The 18,571-nt window shown below is 33.8% G+C and overlaps 2 protein-coding genes and 1 long non-coding RNA gene across 3 annotated transcripts; 2 read left to right on the top strand and 1 right to left on the bottom strand.

Annotated features, from left to right (window-relative positions):
• On the top strand, positions 2,985-8,680 carry LOC109724051 (probable ADP,ATP carrier protein At5g56450). The gene is made up of 2 exons (XM_020252723.1): positions 2,985-3,410; positions 7,773-8,680. Exons 1-2 carry the CDS (start codon positions 2,985-2,987, stop codon positions 8,400-8,402), a joined length of 1,056 nt encoding a protein of 351 aa, XP_020108312.1. The 3' UTR covers positions 8,403-8,680.
• LOC109722235 (uncharacterized protein At4g29660) lies at positions 9,917-13,307 on the top strand. The gene is made up of 2 exons (XM_020250191.1): positions 9,917-10,306; positions 12,733-13,307. The coding sequence occupies exons 1-2, from the start codon at positions 10,124-10,126 to the stop codon at positions 12,841-12,843; spliced, it is 294 nt and encodes a 97-aa protein (XP_020105780.1). The 5' UTR covers positions 9,917-10,123; the 3' UTR covers positions 12,844-13,307.
• Positions 12,234-12,797, bottom strand: LOC109722244. The gene is made up of 2 exons (XR_002219421.1): positions 12,710-12,797; positions 12,234-12,611 (listed from the first exon to the last, which is right to left on the bottom strand). It is a non-coding gene; the product is annotated as an uncharacterized LOC109722244 (long non-coding RNA).

Here is an 18,571-nt window from a genome sequence, read left to right as displayed (position 1 = left end):
ATAACGGATGATATTCAGAGCATATTTTCAGAAATCCAAATCTCAACCTAACTCTTGAAATTGAAATCCGAATTCAAATCTGAATCGGTCGGATTTTGAAAATCCATAACCAGTATCGAAACTGCCAAAAAACTCAAGATTCGGGGAATCTGAAATCATTTCTCTTTACCAAATTTTAAAATGTGTTATTCAAATCTAAATTTTCAAAATACAAATTTAAATTTTTATATAATATGCTATGTAAAACTAGTTCGGATTCGGTTCGGCTCCAAATATGGGTTCGAGTTCGGATTGGATATTGAAAAAAATCATATCCGAATCCAAATAAGTTGAATTTCTATTTTTTTATACATGTAATCAAAATCATACTTATTTAGCATTAGTTAAATACGGTCATTCGAATTCGGATTCGGATTTGGATCCGGATAAAGATTATCCGTACTATTGACACTCCTAACCATGACGGGAACAAATATGGTGGTAAACTTTACCGAAAGTTTGAGTTATGTGAGCTACGACACTGGCTCGTAGGCTAGGGTTCAAAATGGTTAGGATACACTCTGATACCGGATTCGATAGGATGCAAATTAAAATTTAATATTTGATACATATTTATATTCGAATTCGCTTCAAAAAAAAAGAAGAATGCGAATATGATTTTTTTGAAAAACTGACCGTATTTGACCGTTTCCACGCCTAAGAGATAAGAGATACGTAAATATATATTATAGGAAGATAAATTATTTTTCAGGCCTTTTATGGCGAGTTGCACATTAAAATTACATGTATATTTAGTAAAAATATTAAATTTTATTGAATAAAATATAGATATATAAAGTTTGAACACGATTGTGAATCTTTAATTGCATTGTTTGTTTTCGTACTAATTTTAGATTATTTTTTTTCAGCCGTTTATTTTTGTATCCACTTGATGAACAAGAGAATAATATTGAAAAAGTATGAATTTGATTTTTAAATACTTCAAGTGGTATAGATCATATTTAACGATGTCGATTGTTGATTTTGAAACTCCATCATCGAAAACAAATAGATGGCAGGAGCTCGTTTGCTATTAATAGCATTCGAGCTCAACTCTACATATTAGTATATATTATTATCTGAATAATATTCGAATACAAATTTAATTTATATTTGAATCTGAATTTATTTTAAATGGATATGGTAAACATAATTTAACATCAGATACATATTCTGATCAAAATTCATGTTCCAAAAAAATATAAATGTAGATATAATTTGTTGAAAACGTTACACTGAAGACGTTACGTGTGTATCTCAACCTCTCATAGTATATACGTTTGCGTGCCCATTATAAATAATTTTGATAAAAATATATAAAACTTCGAGTATTACCTATTTTGATTTTACTGTCTAATTTTTATAATTTTTTATTTTACTATTTAATCTTCTAATTTATTTGATTTGCTTCAATTAGTGGCCCTTAACTTTATAATTTGAATTTTAAATTATTAGTTTAGTTAATATATTTTATACAATTCACTTAGCTATAAATTCATTATAATAAGTAATTAGCTTAAAATATATATCCGAAAAACCATCAAATTAATTAAATCAAACAAATTAAAATATTTGATACTAAAATTAGATAATTCAGATAAGTTTTATACATTTTTATTTTTTTCAGAGCCGTACTTCTCTTCATCTTTTTATACATATACAAATTCAAATTCAAAGTAGAAAAATAGGCAAAATTTCATAAGCTTAAATGCTATACACAAATCCAAAAAATTGGTGGACATCTTATAATTCTCAAATTTAAATAATTCTCTTAAATTTTATCATTAGAAATAATGACTATTGGATGAAGAGATGTAAAAATCTACACCCATTTTTTGGGTGTACTTTGATTAAATTATATAATATAATTTTTTAAAATTTTAATTTTTTTGGGATAAATATTTAATTATCCTCTTTAACTTTTTAGTATATTAGTTTAAATTACTCTAATAATTTTAATAATTTAAAAGTTAAATATATTATTTGTTTTTTTAAAATTTAATTAGTATATTCATGCAGTTTATGTAATTATACTTCCTATTGTAGTAATGGATTTAAATTTTCTACAAGAATTCTTAATAGAAATGTTGGATTTAATAATTGAAAATTAGAAAATTGGATATTTAAATGAAAATGGACCAAAGTTTAGATAAGCAATATTTATAAAAGTTTTACTTAAAAAATATTAATTATATTAAACAATAGTAGTTTTATTTAATTAAAAACATATAGAAGTTATTATTATTTATATTATGAGCCAATATAGCTATCCAACCTTTTACTAAAATTTTGATTTTACTATTTGACCTTTCAAACTTTTAAATTTCAGTCGATCAGAAACACTTTGACTTTAAAATTTGAATGCAACGTTTATTTTTACAGGTTCGGTTAGTATATTTTATCTAATTTTTATAAACAAAAATTTTTTAAAATAAGTAGTTAACTTTAAATTTGAGAAGTTAGATAATAAAATTAAAATTTTGAAAAATTGGATAGCTAAGGGTGTGTTTGGTTGGCCGTAAAATATACTGAAAATTACTTTTCGGCTTTCTAAATTTGAGGAAAACAAAGTGTTTTTGTTTTTTTGCCAAATTTATGTAGAAAACAAAAATTCACGCTGCATAAAATATTTTTTCCTTTATTTTTTAAACCAAGCCAAACAAATGTAATTTTTTTTTAACTAAATAAATATCGATAAAAAATTATTTTTTCCTTACAAAATAAATACTACAAAATATAAATTTTTTTTTCAAACAAATTATTTTTTATAATTTTACTTGAAACCAAACCCCCCGTAAATCAAAATCAAAATCAAAATGGTGTAAGAGCTTAACTTGTACACGTTCTTACCTTACCTTACCTTACCTTCTATTCTTAATTTAATAGAGAAGAATAAAGGAGGAGTAAGGGAGGAGGAGAAGCATTAGAAGAGGAAGAGGAAGCGAATGAGGAGGTCGCGGCGTAGGCGAATCGAAGACGCCGACGACGAAGAAGAAGAAGAAGAAGAAGCGATCGACGACGCGGCGGAGGCGGCGGAGGTGGCGACGATCGAAGTCGTTGGTGGCGGGCGAGGAGGAGAGGAGGAGAGGAGGAGGAGGGGGAGAGGATGGGGAAGGGAGGGTGAGGGAGTCGAGAGGGATGTGGTGGGGGGCGCGGTGCACACGGTGGTGGCGCCGATCGAGCGGGTGAAGCTGCTGCTCCAGACGCAGGACGGGAACGCCGCGCTCCTCGGGCGCCGCCGCCGCTTCCGCGGCTTCGTCGACTGCGTCGCCCGCACCGTGCGCGACGAGGGCGCCCTCTCCCTCTGGCGCGGCAACGGCACCGGCGTCCTCCGATACTACCCCTCCGTCGCCCTCAACTTCTCCCTCAAGGTGCACACCTCTCCCTCTCTCTCACCCTCGCCCTCACCCTCACCCTAACCCTAACCCTAGCAGTCGAACCCTCTTCTTTGACGCCCTCCTCGCTGCGGAGATCGATCGCGGGGTTTCTGATCGGACGATCGGATTCCTGTTCTTTTGATTCCACAGCGTATCATTTGTTTCCATTTATATCTCTATTTAATTTTACAGGGCCAAAGAGGAGGAGAAATTGTGCTATGAATGCCTCTGTTTGAGAATTGAGATTGGGGAACTAATTAGTGATAGTAGTTATGACGTTTAGTAGCTTAATTTATGCCCTGGATGGTTTGATAATGCATGTGAATCTACTTGTTATTGTCCTAGGTTTTCAAGGTTCTAGTATACTATCAGCGAAAGTAAGCTGAACCCTATAGAGGATAAATCCATTTTGAGATTTTGGTTCTAGGACGCAATGAATTATCGAGGGGCAATCGGCTCTATATGTAGACTCGTAGTGGTTCATAAGTTAGCTAATTTATGCAATGAATTAGATTTGAAGTTGTAGAAATTGCATGTTGATAATGTGAGAAGAAGACTACGTAGAGATAGTGGGCAAATGATGTAAAAATACATTTTGGCTTGAATTAGTGAATGCTGTTAATTTCAGATGGCGCATGTTGATGATTGGTATTGATTAACCATTATATGAAGCCTGAATGATGAAGGATCCCATTACCTGTGTGATTGATTGAGGACAGGTTGATTTTTAGTATGCCACTTTATTTTAGGAATATGTGTGCGGCCCAACTATTCCATCATTTAAACTGGCTTAGAGGGAAGAAGTGCTTCTTGGCACGTTAACTTTCTGCGAGAGATTTACCCTTCATTTAATAGCTAACGAGGTCATAGAAACAATGATATTCTTCATAAAACAAGCATGTCGTTATAGGAGACAGGATCATACTGGAAGTTGTGTGTGTTGATCACTTTAAAGTATCTTTGAAAGTAAAGGCATATCCTTACACGTGTCCTTGCTAATGGTCGTGAAGAAGGGTCCTTTTAACGCTAAGCAGACAAATGATTACAAAGGATGAGCCTGAAACAAATGCAAGGCTACTAGCAGTCCCGTGTTTGACTGATGGCCTTGTCGTATATCAGTCTCACCAATCTGTTTTGTGTGTCCTATGGCACGTTGCTTGTGAAATATTTTGTTCGTCTTCAATTGTCAATTATTATGTCCTTACACATTGTAGGTACTGAGCTTTTAGCATATCGAACTTCCATTATGACTTTACGGATTATATGGTAGCGTGAGTTGTCAGCATCAAAAAGTGTATTTACGGTCCTGAAGGCATGGCATTATTTGTAATTTTCGCCAGTCCAAGTATGTACAATGGTTATCTCAGACCTTGTTTTAGAAGCTTGTCATTGATGGCATTGTGGAATGTTGGCCAAGTGGTCATGTTTTTTGTGATATAGAATTTTAATTAAATATGTATTTATAATCTACTTCGTTATTTTCAGTCCTGTGTATGCTTGAAGACTTGAAATCAATGTTTGCTGGTTAGTATCAGTTTTAGGAAACCTTCAAATCAAGCATTTCTCTCTACGTGCTCTTATTTGTTCTATCCCTACGCATTTTCTTTTCCGAATTTTTCAGATTTACATGTTTGCTTTATTTTTGAAATTTTACATGTTTATTTCAATATTTGAATTTTTACCATAAGAATTCTTTGAATTCAATTATATGTCGCCTTAATGTGAATTTTTGATACCCATTTTTTTTTTTCAACTTTTAATTCAATATGTTAAACATGTAACATTTTCGGAAACAACCTTTCATATCGGCATTGAGTGTGTTAAAATAGCAACCCGTTTCATATCGGCATTTTTTATTCTGGTTAGAAGAGACGGGACGATTGGCCTTAGATACGCTCATAAAGGGTGGAACACTCAACTAAACTACATTCTATTATATATGTCAAGTTGTCAACTGGTCTTAGTGGGCGGCAAGGCAATAACGGGCTTGAGAATCCCCCCAACCTTAGACTGGATTTAAGGGTTTTTAGTATGTATTAAGTATGGGTGGAACGTTACTATCCTACTTGTTAATTTGTTAGGTATGGTCAAGAGCTCTTATTCTCTAAAGACCAATTGTGGTAAAGTTTGACATTGGTCATATATTGTGTGCTTGATTTCAAACAATATAGTACTTTAGGCAAGAATTTACAACACTTACCCCTGGGAAGTAGTGTCTTCACTTATATGGGTTGTTATATTCTGTAGGTCATTGCCATTATCGTTTTAATCTTGGTTGTGTCTGAATTTTGGAAAATTCAAAGTGCACCAACAGTAAATAATTCTCCTTGTGACCTTTGAGATATATCACGAAGTTGAGTATTGAAAAAGGTACAAGGTTTGAATTATTCATTTTCGTATTGAGCAAGGGACAAGAGTTGATATTATTCAGCAATGGAATGTAATATTGTGTCTTTGGGGTCACATTGGACAAAGTCAACTGGGTAGGCGGAGGGTTATTGATAACTAGGGGCATTACCTATGACCACAGACATGGGCTGTTATAAGTAACCAATGATGGCCAGATATCAGTTGGGATGGTATTGATAGAACTGAAAAGTACATATAATGGTCTTTGGAGTTTTAAATGTGTGTGTTTGAAATGGGTGTTGATTGCTGAAGGAGTTTTTTTTTTTTTTTAAATAAAGCATCTATTTAAATGAAAAATTGACGAATGGGCTATCAATGCATATTTCTCTTTTAGGGATTAGGGAATGGGCTTTCAATGCATATTTGGAAAAAAAAAAAAGAAATCTTTGGAAGGGGTATAAAGGTGTTTAAATATAAAGATTGAAATAAACTGCTTTGATTTTACTTTGGATGTGATGTCAATTCCAATTTTAGTTAATTTTTTAGCATTTGCCGGTCAATGTATAGTGACACATTGTATCTTTACTGAAAGAAGAATATGTTTCAAATGGAAATCTAGACAGTAAAGTGAATCCTTGAATGCTCCATTTATCCTTTTTTCGCTGTTAGAAGAACCTACTATGTACTCGTCCTTGCTAGGAGAATAATATAGATGAACGCCAGGCGGTTTTAACCTTTCCATTTTTTTGGCTGGATCAGCTTTGATTCTTTGTTTTTTTACTTTTCTTTGTAAAACACTTCTATGAGGCATACTTTCCGCTTTTCTGGAAGAATTCGAGTCTCAGTTCTGTGGTGCATGACTTGTAGGGAATATAGAAAGTTATAAAATTAGCTAGTAATTGGAGTCAGAAATCTTTAGATGGTGTAATTATCAAAACGTACAGCTTTTTGGTCTCATCATATAAGTTTATTGGGTAAAATCAGGTGACAAAGATGCCTCTTTAGTTGGGTGCAGCTACATAATTTCATGTAAGGCAACCATAAGACTTCATGCTATTTGTAGGAGTTTGGTTGGGGTTTGCTGCTTTGCTAGGACCTGGGATGGTGTATGTACCATTGGTAGGTTTTACTGATGAGACAAATTTTTAAACGGTGTATAACAGAGAAGTTAACAGCATATCATTTCAAACTGGCAGAGCCGTCATGATTTTACTCTTTAAATCTCTACCAGTCCACCTGTTGTATCCATGCAATCATCGGCCTTTGATTATTTGCCATGCAATTCCTTTTCATTGATATTATAGATTTGCATTGTTTTCTCTGTCTGGGAATTCCATCATCTATGGCCATAGTTTTGGTTTGAAACTCAAAAACTTACCTGAAGAAATATCAAAGTGGCACAAATCACGAGAAAAGAATGTCTCCTGTTATTTGCCCTAATTCATGAGAGCTCTTATGGGGAAAAAGTGGAATTTTTAACAAATTGTGCTACCATATGTCTGATTATCTATGTTGGATGTGGTGTATGTATCCTGCTAGTGCAGGGAAAAGAATTTCGACGGGTAAATGTGCTTATTCTCCTTCAAATTACCTGTCATTGTAATATTTTTTTTTTTTTTTTTTTGAGAGATAGGTAGCACGCTACCCGCTTCGTTTATTTCATTTAGAAATAAACTTAGCTGGAAATGTGAATCAACGAGTATTCGAACTTGGGTCTCGGGTACCAACCACCAAGCCCTTTGCCACTTGCTCTAGGGACGGTTGGTGTCATTGTAAGATTGTTGCCTGATAATATTGTTAACATCAAATTCTCTCACTTACTCTTTGGTACAATTCCACAACTAATTGGCCTTTGATCAAATCCGGAACGCACACCGAGAGCGCAATTTGTTTCTGACTTTCTGCTAAAATTCTCATCTGAAATTTCGTCTTGTAAATTTCATGCAATTCCATTTCTTAACTTGTGTCGTCAAGTTTATTAATTTATTCATGAATTATTTCTACCAGGATCTATACAGGTCCATGTTAAAAGGTGAAGAAACATCGGCCAACAACCAATTATTCACGTCCATCGCGACCACCAACTTCATCGCTGGGGCTGCGGCCGGCTGCACGACCCTAGTCATCATCTACCCTCTCGACATCGCGCACACCCGCCTCGCTGCTGACGTGGGCCACACCGACTCCCGCCAGTTCCGCGGCATCTGCCACTTCCTTCACACAATCTACCAGAAAAACGGAATCCGCGGCATCTACCGTGGCCTCCCCGCCTCCCTCCACGGCATGGTCATCCACCGCGGCCTATACTTTGGGGGCTTCGACACCGTGAAGGATTGCTTAATAACGAACGAGTCCCCACTGTGGAAGAGGTGGGTCGCGGCGCAGGCGGTTACTACAACGGCGGGCTTAATTTCGTACCCGTTGGATACCGTGCGGAGGAGGATGATGATGCAGTCGGGGATGGAAAAGCCGGTGTATGACTCGACATTGGATTGTTGGAGAAAGATATATAGGCTCGAGGGGTTGGGTTCGTTTTACCGTGGGGCGCTGTCGAATATGTTTCGGAGCACGGGAGCCGCGGCCATATTGGTTTTGTATGATGAGGTGAAGAAGTTCATGAACTGGGGTGGGCTGTAACAGGGGAAGCAGATATTGCGAAATTTTTTTGAACTCACAGGGAGCTTAGAGCAAATTTTTTTCTTCCTTGTTAACTGGAAATTCAAAATTCGTTTCGCTGACATAGAACATGCACATAGTGTTGTTGTTTTTTTGGTTTCTCTTATCAATGGGAAGTAGATGTATCCCTCATTACCTTTGTGAGACATCTCTTTATGTAGCTGCTCTATTTCCTTTTCCTTTTACTGTAATTTTCTAATTTGAAAAGAATGAAAAAGATACAACTTTTGTACATTTAATTCAAGCAGCTGTTGTTGTTGGCTGTGAAGTGCTATTAAGGTGATGCTTGTTTTGCCGAAACTAGAGGATGGAAATAGAAAATGGTGAGGTTATTTTCAACCGTAAATATTATTCGGAATTTGTAGACGAAAATAAAGTTTAGCAAAAATATTATCTAACTTGATTTTTAATATTATCAAAATTTTAGAACATGAATATAGAATTTGAAAATTGGAAGACCAAAGTAAAACTTGAGTTAAAGCTCAGCAACTAGTAAGAAAAAATTTCGTCTCTTGCTAATTTGTCGTCACGTGTCATTTTCATTTCTTGCCACGTATTATTTTTATTTTTATCCAAAAATTATACTTCTTTCTTTTAAATTTGTTATTTTAATATTAAAAAATATCTAAATAATTATTCAATAAAAGCAAAATTTATATTTAACCACAAATCGTCTTGTTGAGGAGCTCTCCCCATTAAGTTTTATCCAACTTACACGCAATTTGTTCAACTGTTGAAGTTTTTACATTCGAAAAAAATCTCTCTCTCTGCATTTCCACTCTCTTTGTTGTAGGTTGTATTAAGGATTTAAGTGCAGTCGGAAACTTACTGCTACGGTACGGTGCGGTACGTGTCGGAACGTACTGATACATACCGGTCATAAAAAATACATGCATACCGACAAATAATAATATGAAATATTTATTTTTTGTAACAACAAGCTATTCTAATTTTTTATTATATATCTTTATCAAAATTTTTAAATTTTATTAAAAAATTACTTATTAATTGAAAAATATAAAATTTTGAGCTATATCATCAGAACGAAATTGTATTGTACTGATATATTGTTAACACGATATGGTATGGTGAATACAATAGTAGAAATTATCATTAAAATTCTTGGTTTGTATCAGTAAGGTTTTAAATGCCCATCAGCATGAGCCGTATTCACCATGCCACCAAGATACTCACACGATACAGATTTCGTGCCGATGGCACAGCTCAAAATTCTTTATTCTTTAAATTAGTAAGTAATTTTCTCAATAAAGTTCAAATAATATAATAAAAAAGTATAATAAATAATTAAATTATTTTGTTGCTAAAAAAAAGTAAATATTTTATACTATTATGTATTGACACATAACAATTTGTTTGATCGACTCGCATAAGTGCGGATCTGCACGTGTCGTACCGTACCGTGCCAATAAGTTTCGGGCAAAGTCCGCGCCAGGGCACTTAAATCCTGGGTATCGGACCTAAATCCGAGCCCCTCTCTCTCTCTCTCTCTCTCTCTCTCTCTCTCGCTCGCAACCCTAATCCCCGATCTCCACGGCATCGGTATCTCGAGCACGGCGAAATCTCCAATCTCTGTTCACGGATCGTCCTCAATTCACGTCCCCCTCGCAAACCCTAGAGCTCTGTGATCTATTCTGCGCAGGTAATAGCAACAGCAATCGCCGATGACGAGTAGGGTGTGGAGGTGGTACGCCGATCGAAAGTTCTACGGGTGGGAAAAAACGGTTCTTTGGGACATGGTCGAGCCCTATCGCCGCCCCAAATCCTTCGCCCCTCTCGTTTCCCTCTACGTCGCCGCGTTCTACACGGGGGTCATCGGATCCGCCATTACCGAGCAACTCTACAAGGTATTAGTACGATCCCCTCCTTTTGGATCTCTTTCCCCCTTCCCTTTTAGTAGAATTTTGTTGCGTATAAGCAACTAAGGTTAGATTATGATCTCATGTGTTGCCCTTGTTTGATTTTTGGTGTTAAAGTAGGAGCTATAAATTTTTGATTGAGACCACCTCAGCTTTTCATTTTGTGGAATGACTGAGTGATCTTAGCCGAATAAATTCAGGGTCGTACCAAATTGATTGATAATTCCATCAATTTTATTAGTTTAAACTACTTTATAGTGAATAAAACTAGTTTAATTTGATGCGAATTGCTAATTGAGCCATGAAATTTAGTCAAAATTTTTCACTATTAAATCTCAAATGAAAATTTTCCATGTTGAAGGGTGTCAAAATTATTAAATAAATAAATAAATAAAGGAGCTAGGCTCCTATGCTTTCGAAAGTACGGGAGGCTCCGTGCTTGTAAGTTGTTTTCGATGATGGGACATTCGATTCGGCGATCGGTTCCGTTAAACTTGATCTACGCTATTGGAACTATCTAGAAACCAAATTTCATAATTTTTTGATTTCGTTTGTCTAGTGAACGAGTAGCCTCAAAATGAACGGCTGAAAATGAAAATCTCATAAAAAACAGTGATAAAGGATTCAAATTTTAAATCGGAAGTATTGATCTTGCTACTGATGTTAAGTAGAATTTTCTATTAAATTTTCATGTAATTTGGATATTTCTACACCGTTGAACTTAAAAATGTGCCACATCGACCGTTAAAATAGTCATTTTTTAGGCCTTTTGATCGCTTAGTAAATGATGTCAAAAAAATCTAAAATTTAGTTTCTAGATAGTTCCAATAGGGTAGATTATGCCTAACGGAGCCGATCGTTGAATTGAACGTCCTATCATCGAAAACAACTTACAAGCACGGGGCCTCCCGTACTTTCGAAAGTACGGGAGACGGACTCTAAATAAAGTTATCGCTCACATCAATATAAGCTTACCTTTCAAATTAGAAGTTGAGGGAGCAATTTTAGAAACACCTATTGTTGAGGGGTCTCCATACATTTTTAGGTATAAAAGAAATTGGGAGAATTCGAAAATTACCAGCTAGTAAAAATGAATGATCTTACTGTGGCTGGTTGCTCACTATTTCATGGAGAATTTACTGCGGGCACTTTCACAATTAGTTTTCTCTCATGCGCGCGCGCATTTTATATTTGGATACGGGTTAGTTTTATGTTAAAAGGAGGAATTTAAGGATATAAGTAGAAGAGGGATTTAAGGAATTTAAGAGGAGGAATTTTTGGGTAGGGGTTAGGTTTTTGTTAGTAGAATTTAAGGTTGTGAGTTCTCTCCCTGCTATTGCAATTTTTTTTGTCTCTGTAAAGTAAGCTATCAACTTCTTTTGAATGAGAGGAATAAATTCCATTAGATGTTTTATATCCCTTTGTTATAGTTGGAAAAGATAATGGATAGTTTATGTCGTAATGAACAATTCATTGATGTTTATGTTGATGTAAGTAATATCTGAAAAATTTTATCATTTAATACCATACAAATGTTTATTTGGCTTTATTCCCTATGCCGTTGTCCTCATTACTTGCTAGAAACTGCACTACCTGCTCAAAACTTGCTCTCAAATTTATTTAATCTTTCTTCTTTTTAATTGCACTCTTACTGTTTGTGAAATTCTATCACTTTTTATGCTTTGCAATATTTCATTATAGGATTTGTGCTATCCTAGATGACTTACTACTGGATAGAAGAATTGTTGAAACTGTTGTTTTTTTTTATCACAATGCAATGAAATAGTAATCTCATTTAAGATAATAAGTATTCAAACTTTTTGTTCTAAAAACACGGAAAACTGTTATGACCTGACAAAAATACAAGTATGGCTTCTTTCTCTTTGTTCAGTGGGCATAGGATGAAGATATTATCTTATATCACTTGATCAATGCAAGTTTATATAATCACAAGACCAGCATCTCTTGGAATCCTCTGTTCTGTTTTACATGAAAAATAAGAACTTGACCTGCTCAAATCCTTCTTTAGTTATTTAAAGCTACTAATCTAATGTAAATCCACATGCCAAATTAATAAATTCAGACCTAGGCGTCATGCTAAGGAATCATAGTGGTTCAATTCCGACCAGTTATCTTCAGTTTCATCTGTATTACAACAAGAATGAATTTAGAAGATAAGAAGGGTGGAATGACATATCTTCTTTCCAATTATTTTCAATCCCTCTTCACAACTGAGCCTCTATATGCATCCAGCTGGTTTGTGTCTAAGAGTTATGAACTTAATCTTGTTCACCTTTAATTGACCAACCACCGATTAGATAGAAATATAATACAAATGATAAACAGGAAGAAGAAGAAAAAGAAATTGTGTGTTATTTTAAGGGCCCTAACCATTTTGTTCCATTGTTGAGCAGGAGAAGTACTGGGAAGAACATCCAGGTGAAGCAGTGCCTATCATGAGGCCAAAGTTCTATTGGGGCCCCTGGAGGGTTTATCATGGAGATGTCCTCCCTCCAAACAAGTAGATGGTTCTGGAAATGTCCAACTTAGTGAAGACTTCTCGAGATGAGGCATATACTGGCTCTTGCTAGTTGGAAAAATAACTTTGCCAACTTGCTATTCTTACAAAGCTAAAGAAGCCCTCAGCTGTTCATTCGCTATCGGAATTCCCTGTTGATAATTCAGTGAACACAATGTTTGTTTGTTTTCTGAGCGATGAGCAAGTATGATTCTTGTCCCTGGTTGCTTGTATAGTCGGTGGGGATGTTTCCATCGACAGGTGGTCTCAACTTCGAATACATTATAACTCTTCTGAATATTAGCTCGAAGAGTGTTACATTGTGATCACTTGTTGTAGCCCTTGGAGCCGTCGACATGAGAAGAAAGTATTGCTTTGTATGTTAATGTATGTGACTTGAGAGAGCCAAGTGATGTTAACTAGTTGTGGTACCTACTAGGAAATTGATTGCATAGTTGTTGTTCATGCCTACCTAACTCTCAAAAAAAAAATTATCACTATTATTATTGTAATTTATATAATTCACCCTATTATTATTGTAATTTATATTTATATATTAAATATATTTAAAATTATATTGTACGATAATTATGTAATATAATATATATTAGTTATATTTAATATCATATGATTAATCAATATAAATAAAATATTATATAGTATAAATATTATATAGTATAACATTGTTATCCACCGTGCAACACGAGATTCGAGGATAAACAAAAAGTGGCTATTCTAAGAATAAATATAAATTGAGGTATAAGTAGATAAAAATTGGATTATTCTTGAAAATACAAAAAATAGCATTTAGTTAGATAAGATGAAATAAGAAGGATACTGAGTAGTTATAAATACAAAAATGATATTAGCTCACTCGTTATATTTGAATTTGAATTTTAAAATTTTTATTTTTATTTTTAAATTTAAAATTTTTACTTTTAAATTTTTAAATATGAAATTAAACACTACTATTAAATTTCAAAATTTGAAATTTGAAATTTAAATTTAAAATTTAAAATTTAAGATCAAATTTAAATTTTAAAATATAAATATCAAAATTTATATTTGAAAAATATAAAATATCAAATTAAAATTTAAAATTATAAACTTTAATTATGAAATTACAAATTATAATTTTTTAAAATTAAAATTAAAATTTTAAATTTTAAAGTTTTTCTAACAAAAGGGGTGGCCCAAAATGCTTAAACCAAGTTATTATTACTAGTGTCCGTTAAGGTCCTGACGTCCTCATCAGTCCAATCACATACATAGATCAAGAACACCAGACACACTCATATATACCCAATCACATTTCCATTCCTATCCGATGTGGGATTATTGAGGTGTGACAAACTCCGCCCATTAAGGTCCTGATGTCCTCGTCAGTCCAATCACACACACAGCACAAGAACACCAGACGATGTGAGACTCGTCTCGCTAGCCTGTCATTCAGACTCTGGCTCAAACGAGACTCGCCATACAAACGAGTTATTATTGCTAGTGGGCTGGATCGTTACATAAGAATGGAAACAAAATTTTATCCTTCAAAAATTTAATATAGCGCCCAAGCACCACATACCCAAACTAGCCTTTTCGAGTCCTTAGCACAAATACATCCCCAATCTTAGCAGTGAAACACCAACTTCAATTTTCTCTGCGAGACTAGTATAATATCGGCATCCACTGTGCAACACGAGGATAGCTTCACCTATCCACCGTGCAACACGAGGATAACTTCACCTCTTGGATGCAACACGTTTATAGTACTATACTATCGGTATACACCGTGCAACATGAGGACAGCTTCACCTCGTGGATCGCGTGCTACTCTCCGATGGGCCACGATATGTGGACATAAAGTTTTCATTTTCCGATCATTTTGAGAAAAATAAAACTTTTAATTTTTCATCAAATCCGTAAAAAGATTTTACATAAAATATTATTTTACGTCAAAACCAAATAAGTTGAAAATGAAAATTACTTTTTTTTTTTTCTAGTTTTATAGAGATCCAAGCACACTCTAAGCTCGGTAAGTGAGGGATTAAAAATAAGTAAAGAAAATAATTTGTTCCAAATCTATCTAAGACCCAGTAAGGAAATGAAGCGGAGAATCCTTTTTTCTTTTCACTACATACAGGCCTTTTTGTTAGGGAAAAATGCCACAAAGAAAAAATCGATCGTGATTAAAATTTAACTAATTGTGTTATAAAGATAAAATCGAATTTATAAATAAACGTAAATATCCAAATAAAAATTTGAGCTATCCGGAAGCATGCGAGGCACTACTCTAAAACGTATTTCCGTCCCTACGTAGTTATGTGCGGGATTAACCGGAAACAATATCCCAAGGTACGATCGAAATTTCTTCTCCTGCAAACATAATCGTGAAAAAAGTTGACGAACATTCTTTCAACACCCCCAATGAAATAGGTGAATATTCAAATAATAAAAAATAAAAGAATGAAGAGACAAGGATTAGCTTTTTATCTATCGAAAAATATAAGCGCTATAATAAATAACTTGAACAACACAAAAATCATAAGAAACCAACGGAATATTCTCCCGGTCCGTTTCTTAAGCCAAACGAAATCCTATTCCGTTCGTAATGAGAAAGAGCATGAAATTCTCTTTCTTTTTAAAATAACCTCTTTCCTCCTTTGTTCAGACAGAGTAGGTAGAAAGATATTAGATAATATGTTAATTCTTATCCATTAATTCTTTCATCTTTTATTATTTGAATATTCTCCTTATCTATTGAGTATTGAAAGAATCTCCATTAACTTTTTTCGTGATTGTGCTCACAGAAGGAGTAATTCCGGTCATCTCTTGAAGTGTCGTTTCCCGTTAATTCCGCATGTAAGGACGAGAATATGCCTTAGAGTAGTGTCTCGCATATTTCTCGATAGATTAAATTTTTATTTGGATATTTACGTTTATTTGTAAGTTCGATTTTATCTTTATCACAAACTTAGTTAGATTTTAATCACGGTCGAATTTTCAGTGGTATTATAGGAAGCACAGATTGATTGATTATACTATAGTTGAAATTAATGTATAAACACTTCCTAAGCTTTTATAGTGCTTTTGCCGGTACTTTACGTATTTTAGTTTCTCTCTTCAATTAAAAGCTACATACATCAGAACAACGAAAAGAAAATGATAAGAAAAAGAGGTAACATTAAAAACAATATATATATATAGTCCGGCTACTATGCTATTAATAGCACGAAGCATTTGGTGCTATCAAGTTTTTCGCCGGTAGATCTACTCTTTTGATCATTTTCATCGTTAGATCATACTATTCAACCAACCCCACTCAACCCTAAAGGGCACACATCATCCTAACGCACATCTCTTAATCCAATGGCCAAAAACTTGGTAGCACCAAACAACTTTATGCTATTAATAGCATAGTAGCCTATTCTATATGGTAGTATAGTATAGTAGTATTATATATATATATATATATATAGTGCTTCTGGAAGCACGGAGTCTTTCATGCTTTCATGTCGTTTTTCATGTTGCGACTTTCGAATTATTGATCGGTTCCGTTAAACTTGATCTACAGTATTTGAAGTACCTAGAAAATAAATTTTATGATTTTTCGATATCATTTGCCTAGTGATCGAAAGGGCTTAAAATTAATAATTTTAATGGCCGTAGTGTGCCGTTTGCAAGTTTAACGGCGTAGAAATATTCAAATCACGTGAAATTTTGATAGAAAATTTTTTATATTATATAAAATAAGATCAATATTTTTGATTTAAAATTTTATGTCATATTAACACGTTTTGTAAGATTTTTATTTTCAATTGTTGATTTTGAGCTCCTTCGTTCACTAGGCAAATAATATCAAAAAATCGCATAATTTATTTTCTAGATATTTTAAATACTTTAGATCAAGTTTAACGGAGCAGATTGACGATTCGAAAGTCGCAACATCGAAAACAACCTGGAAGCACGGAAGGCTCCGTACTTCCAGAAGCATAGTAACCTCACTCTATATATATATATATAGAGTAGGTTTTGTGTACTATTAGAGCACGGCGGTTTTCGTGCTCCTAAGTTGTTTTTTATGATGGAGCTTTCGAATCGACGATCGGCTCTGTTAGACTTAATCTAGCGTATTTGAAGTATCTAAAAAATAAATTTTGTAATTTTTCGATATCATTTACTTAACAATTGAAAGGGTTCAAAATCAACAGCTGAAAATAAAAATCTCACAAAAAGTTATGATGTGGCACTAAAATTTTCGCCTCTTGTTGTAGATAGTATAAAAACTTTTCTATCAAAATTTCATTTGATTTGAATACTTTTACACCATTAAACTTGCAAATGGCATACATCGACCATTGAAAATTGTTGATTTTGAGTACTTTCAATCACTAGATAACTGACATAAAAAAATCTCAAATTTTATTTTCTAGATAGTTCAAATACGCTAGATTATGTTTAACGAAGCCGATCGTCAATTCGGAAGCTTCATCATCGAAAACGGCTTAGGAGTACGGAAACCTCTGTGCTCTTAATAGCAATAAGACCTACAGGTCCTACACTATACATTCTATTATCGAAAACGGCTTAGGAGCACGGAGGCCTCCATGCTCCTAATAGCATACAAGACCTATATACAAAATAGATATCAATCAATGTGGATTGCAATCACTGTATACTGATGCAAGGATCCAAAGGACATGGAAAGATACTGTATAATAGGTGTATTGCCTAATAAATCACCACATTCTCCTCATAGGAGTACGAAAGCCTGCGTGTTGCTAAGCCGTTTTGGATGGAGCCTTCAAATTGATGATCAACTCTATTAAAAGTTCTGATGTGGTACTAAAATTTTCGATCAGAAATATTGATCTTGTTGTAGATAATGTAAAAAATTTTCTATCAAAATTTTATTTGATTTGAATACTTTTACACCGTTAAACTTACAAACGACATATATCAACCATTAAAAATGATTAATTTTAAGTCCTTTCGATCACTAGGTAAATGATATCAAAAAATCTCAAAATTTATTTTGTAGATTGTTCAAATACGCTATATCAAGTTTAACAAAACCGACCATCGATTTGAAAGCTTCATCATCGAAAACGGTTTAAGAGCACGGAAGCCTCCGCGCTCCTAATAGCACACGAGACCTACTCTTATTTATATAGATTAATGGTGTACGTTCTATAAAATGAATTTAAGACAAATCGTAATCTTCTTTTTGTTGATAGAATAATAAACCCCAGAGGGCTAGTACTTTTACTGGTGCATCATGGAATTATTATTTGTTAAATCTTTTAAATTTTGAAAAAGATGACATTTATCTTAAATCACCAAAACTATTTTGGGCTCATAGTTTAGCATATTTTTATTTTACCAACCTTCGAGAGTCGAACTTGACCACTTTCGTACTTTGCTACATTATGATTTTTATTTTTACCTTCTTGTAAAGACCTAATATAAAATAAGATTCTATAGAATTTCCCTAAAGCTTGATTTTTGAAGTTAACATTGCATGCTCTGTCACTTTAAAAGAGTTTGACAATTTAAAATAATATCTAATATGCCCTTCAAAATTTTAAAAATATTTTATTTATCTCTTGTTAAATTTAAAAAATTCCTCCAAATATTTTTGTTTTCCCTAAGGTTTACTAGAGGCATTGGATTTTAGAAAGGTATTTTGATACTTTCGGAATAAATTTAAAAGTTTTGAATAATAGTAAAAGGTTAAATAA

The sequence above is a fragment of the Ananas comosus genome, linkage group 1 (assembly GCF_001540865.1).
Source record: "Ananas comosus cultivar F153 linkage group 1, ASM154086v1, whole genome shotgun sequence".
Lineage (NCBI taxonomy): Eukaryota > Viridiplantae > Streptophyta > Magnoliopsida > Poales > Bromeliaceae > Ananas > Ananas comosus.
This window is presented reverse-complemented; position numbering and strand designations above follow the sequence as displayed.

Bases quoted from the DNA above. Each gene is read 5' to 3' on its own strand.
- LOC109724051 (XM_020252723.1), top strand. From the start codon at position 2,985: ATGAGGAGGTCGCGGCGTAGGCGAATCGAAGACGCCGACGACGAAGAA. The intron at 3,411-7,772 runs GTGCACACCTCT...TATTTCTACCAG, and splicing joins CCCTCAACTTCTCCCTCAAG to GATCTATACAGGTCCATGTT.
- LOC109722235 (XM_020250191.1), top strand. From the start codon at position 10,124: ATGACGAGTAGGGTGTGGAGGTGGTACGCCGATCGAAAGTTCTACGGG. The intron at 10,307-12,732 runs GTATTAGTACGA...ATTGTTGAGCAG, and splicing joins TTACCGAGCAACTCTACAAG to GAGAAGTACTGGGAAGAACA.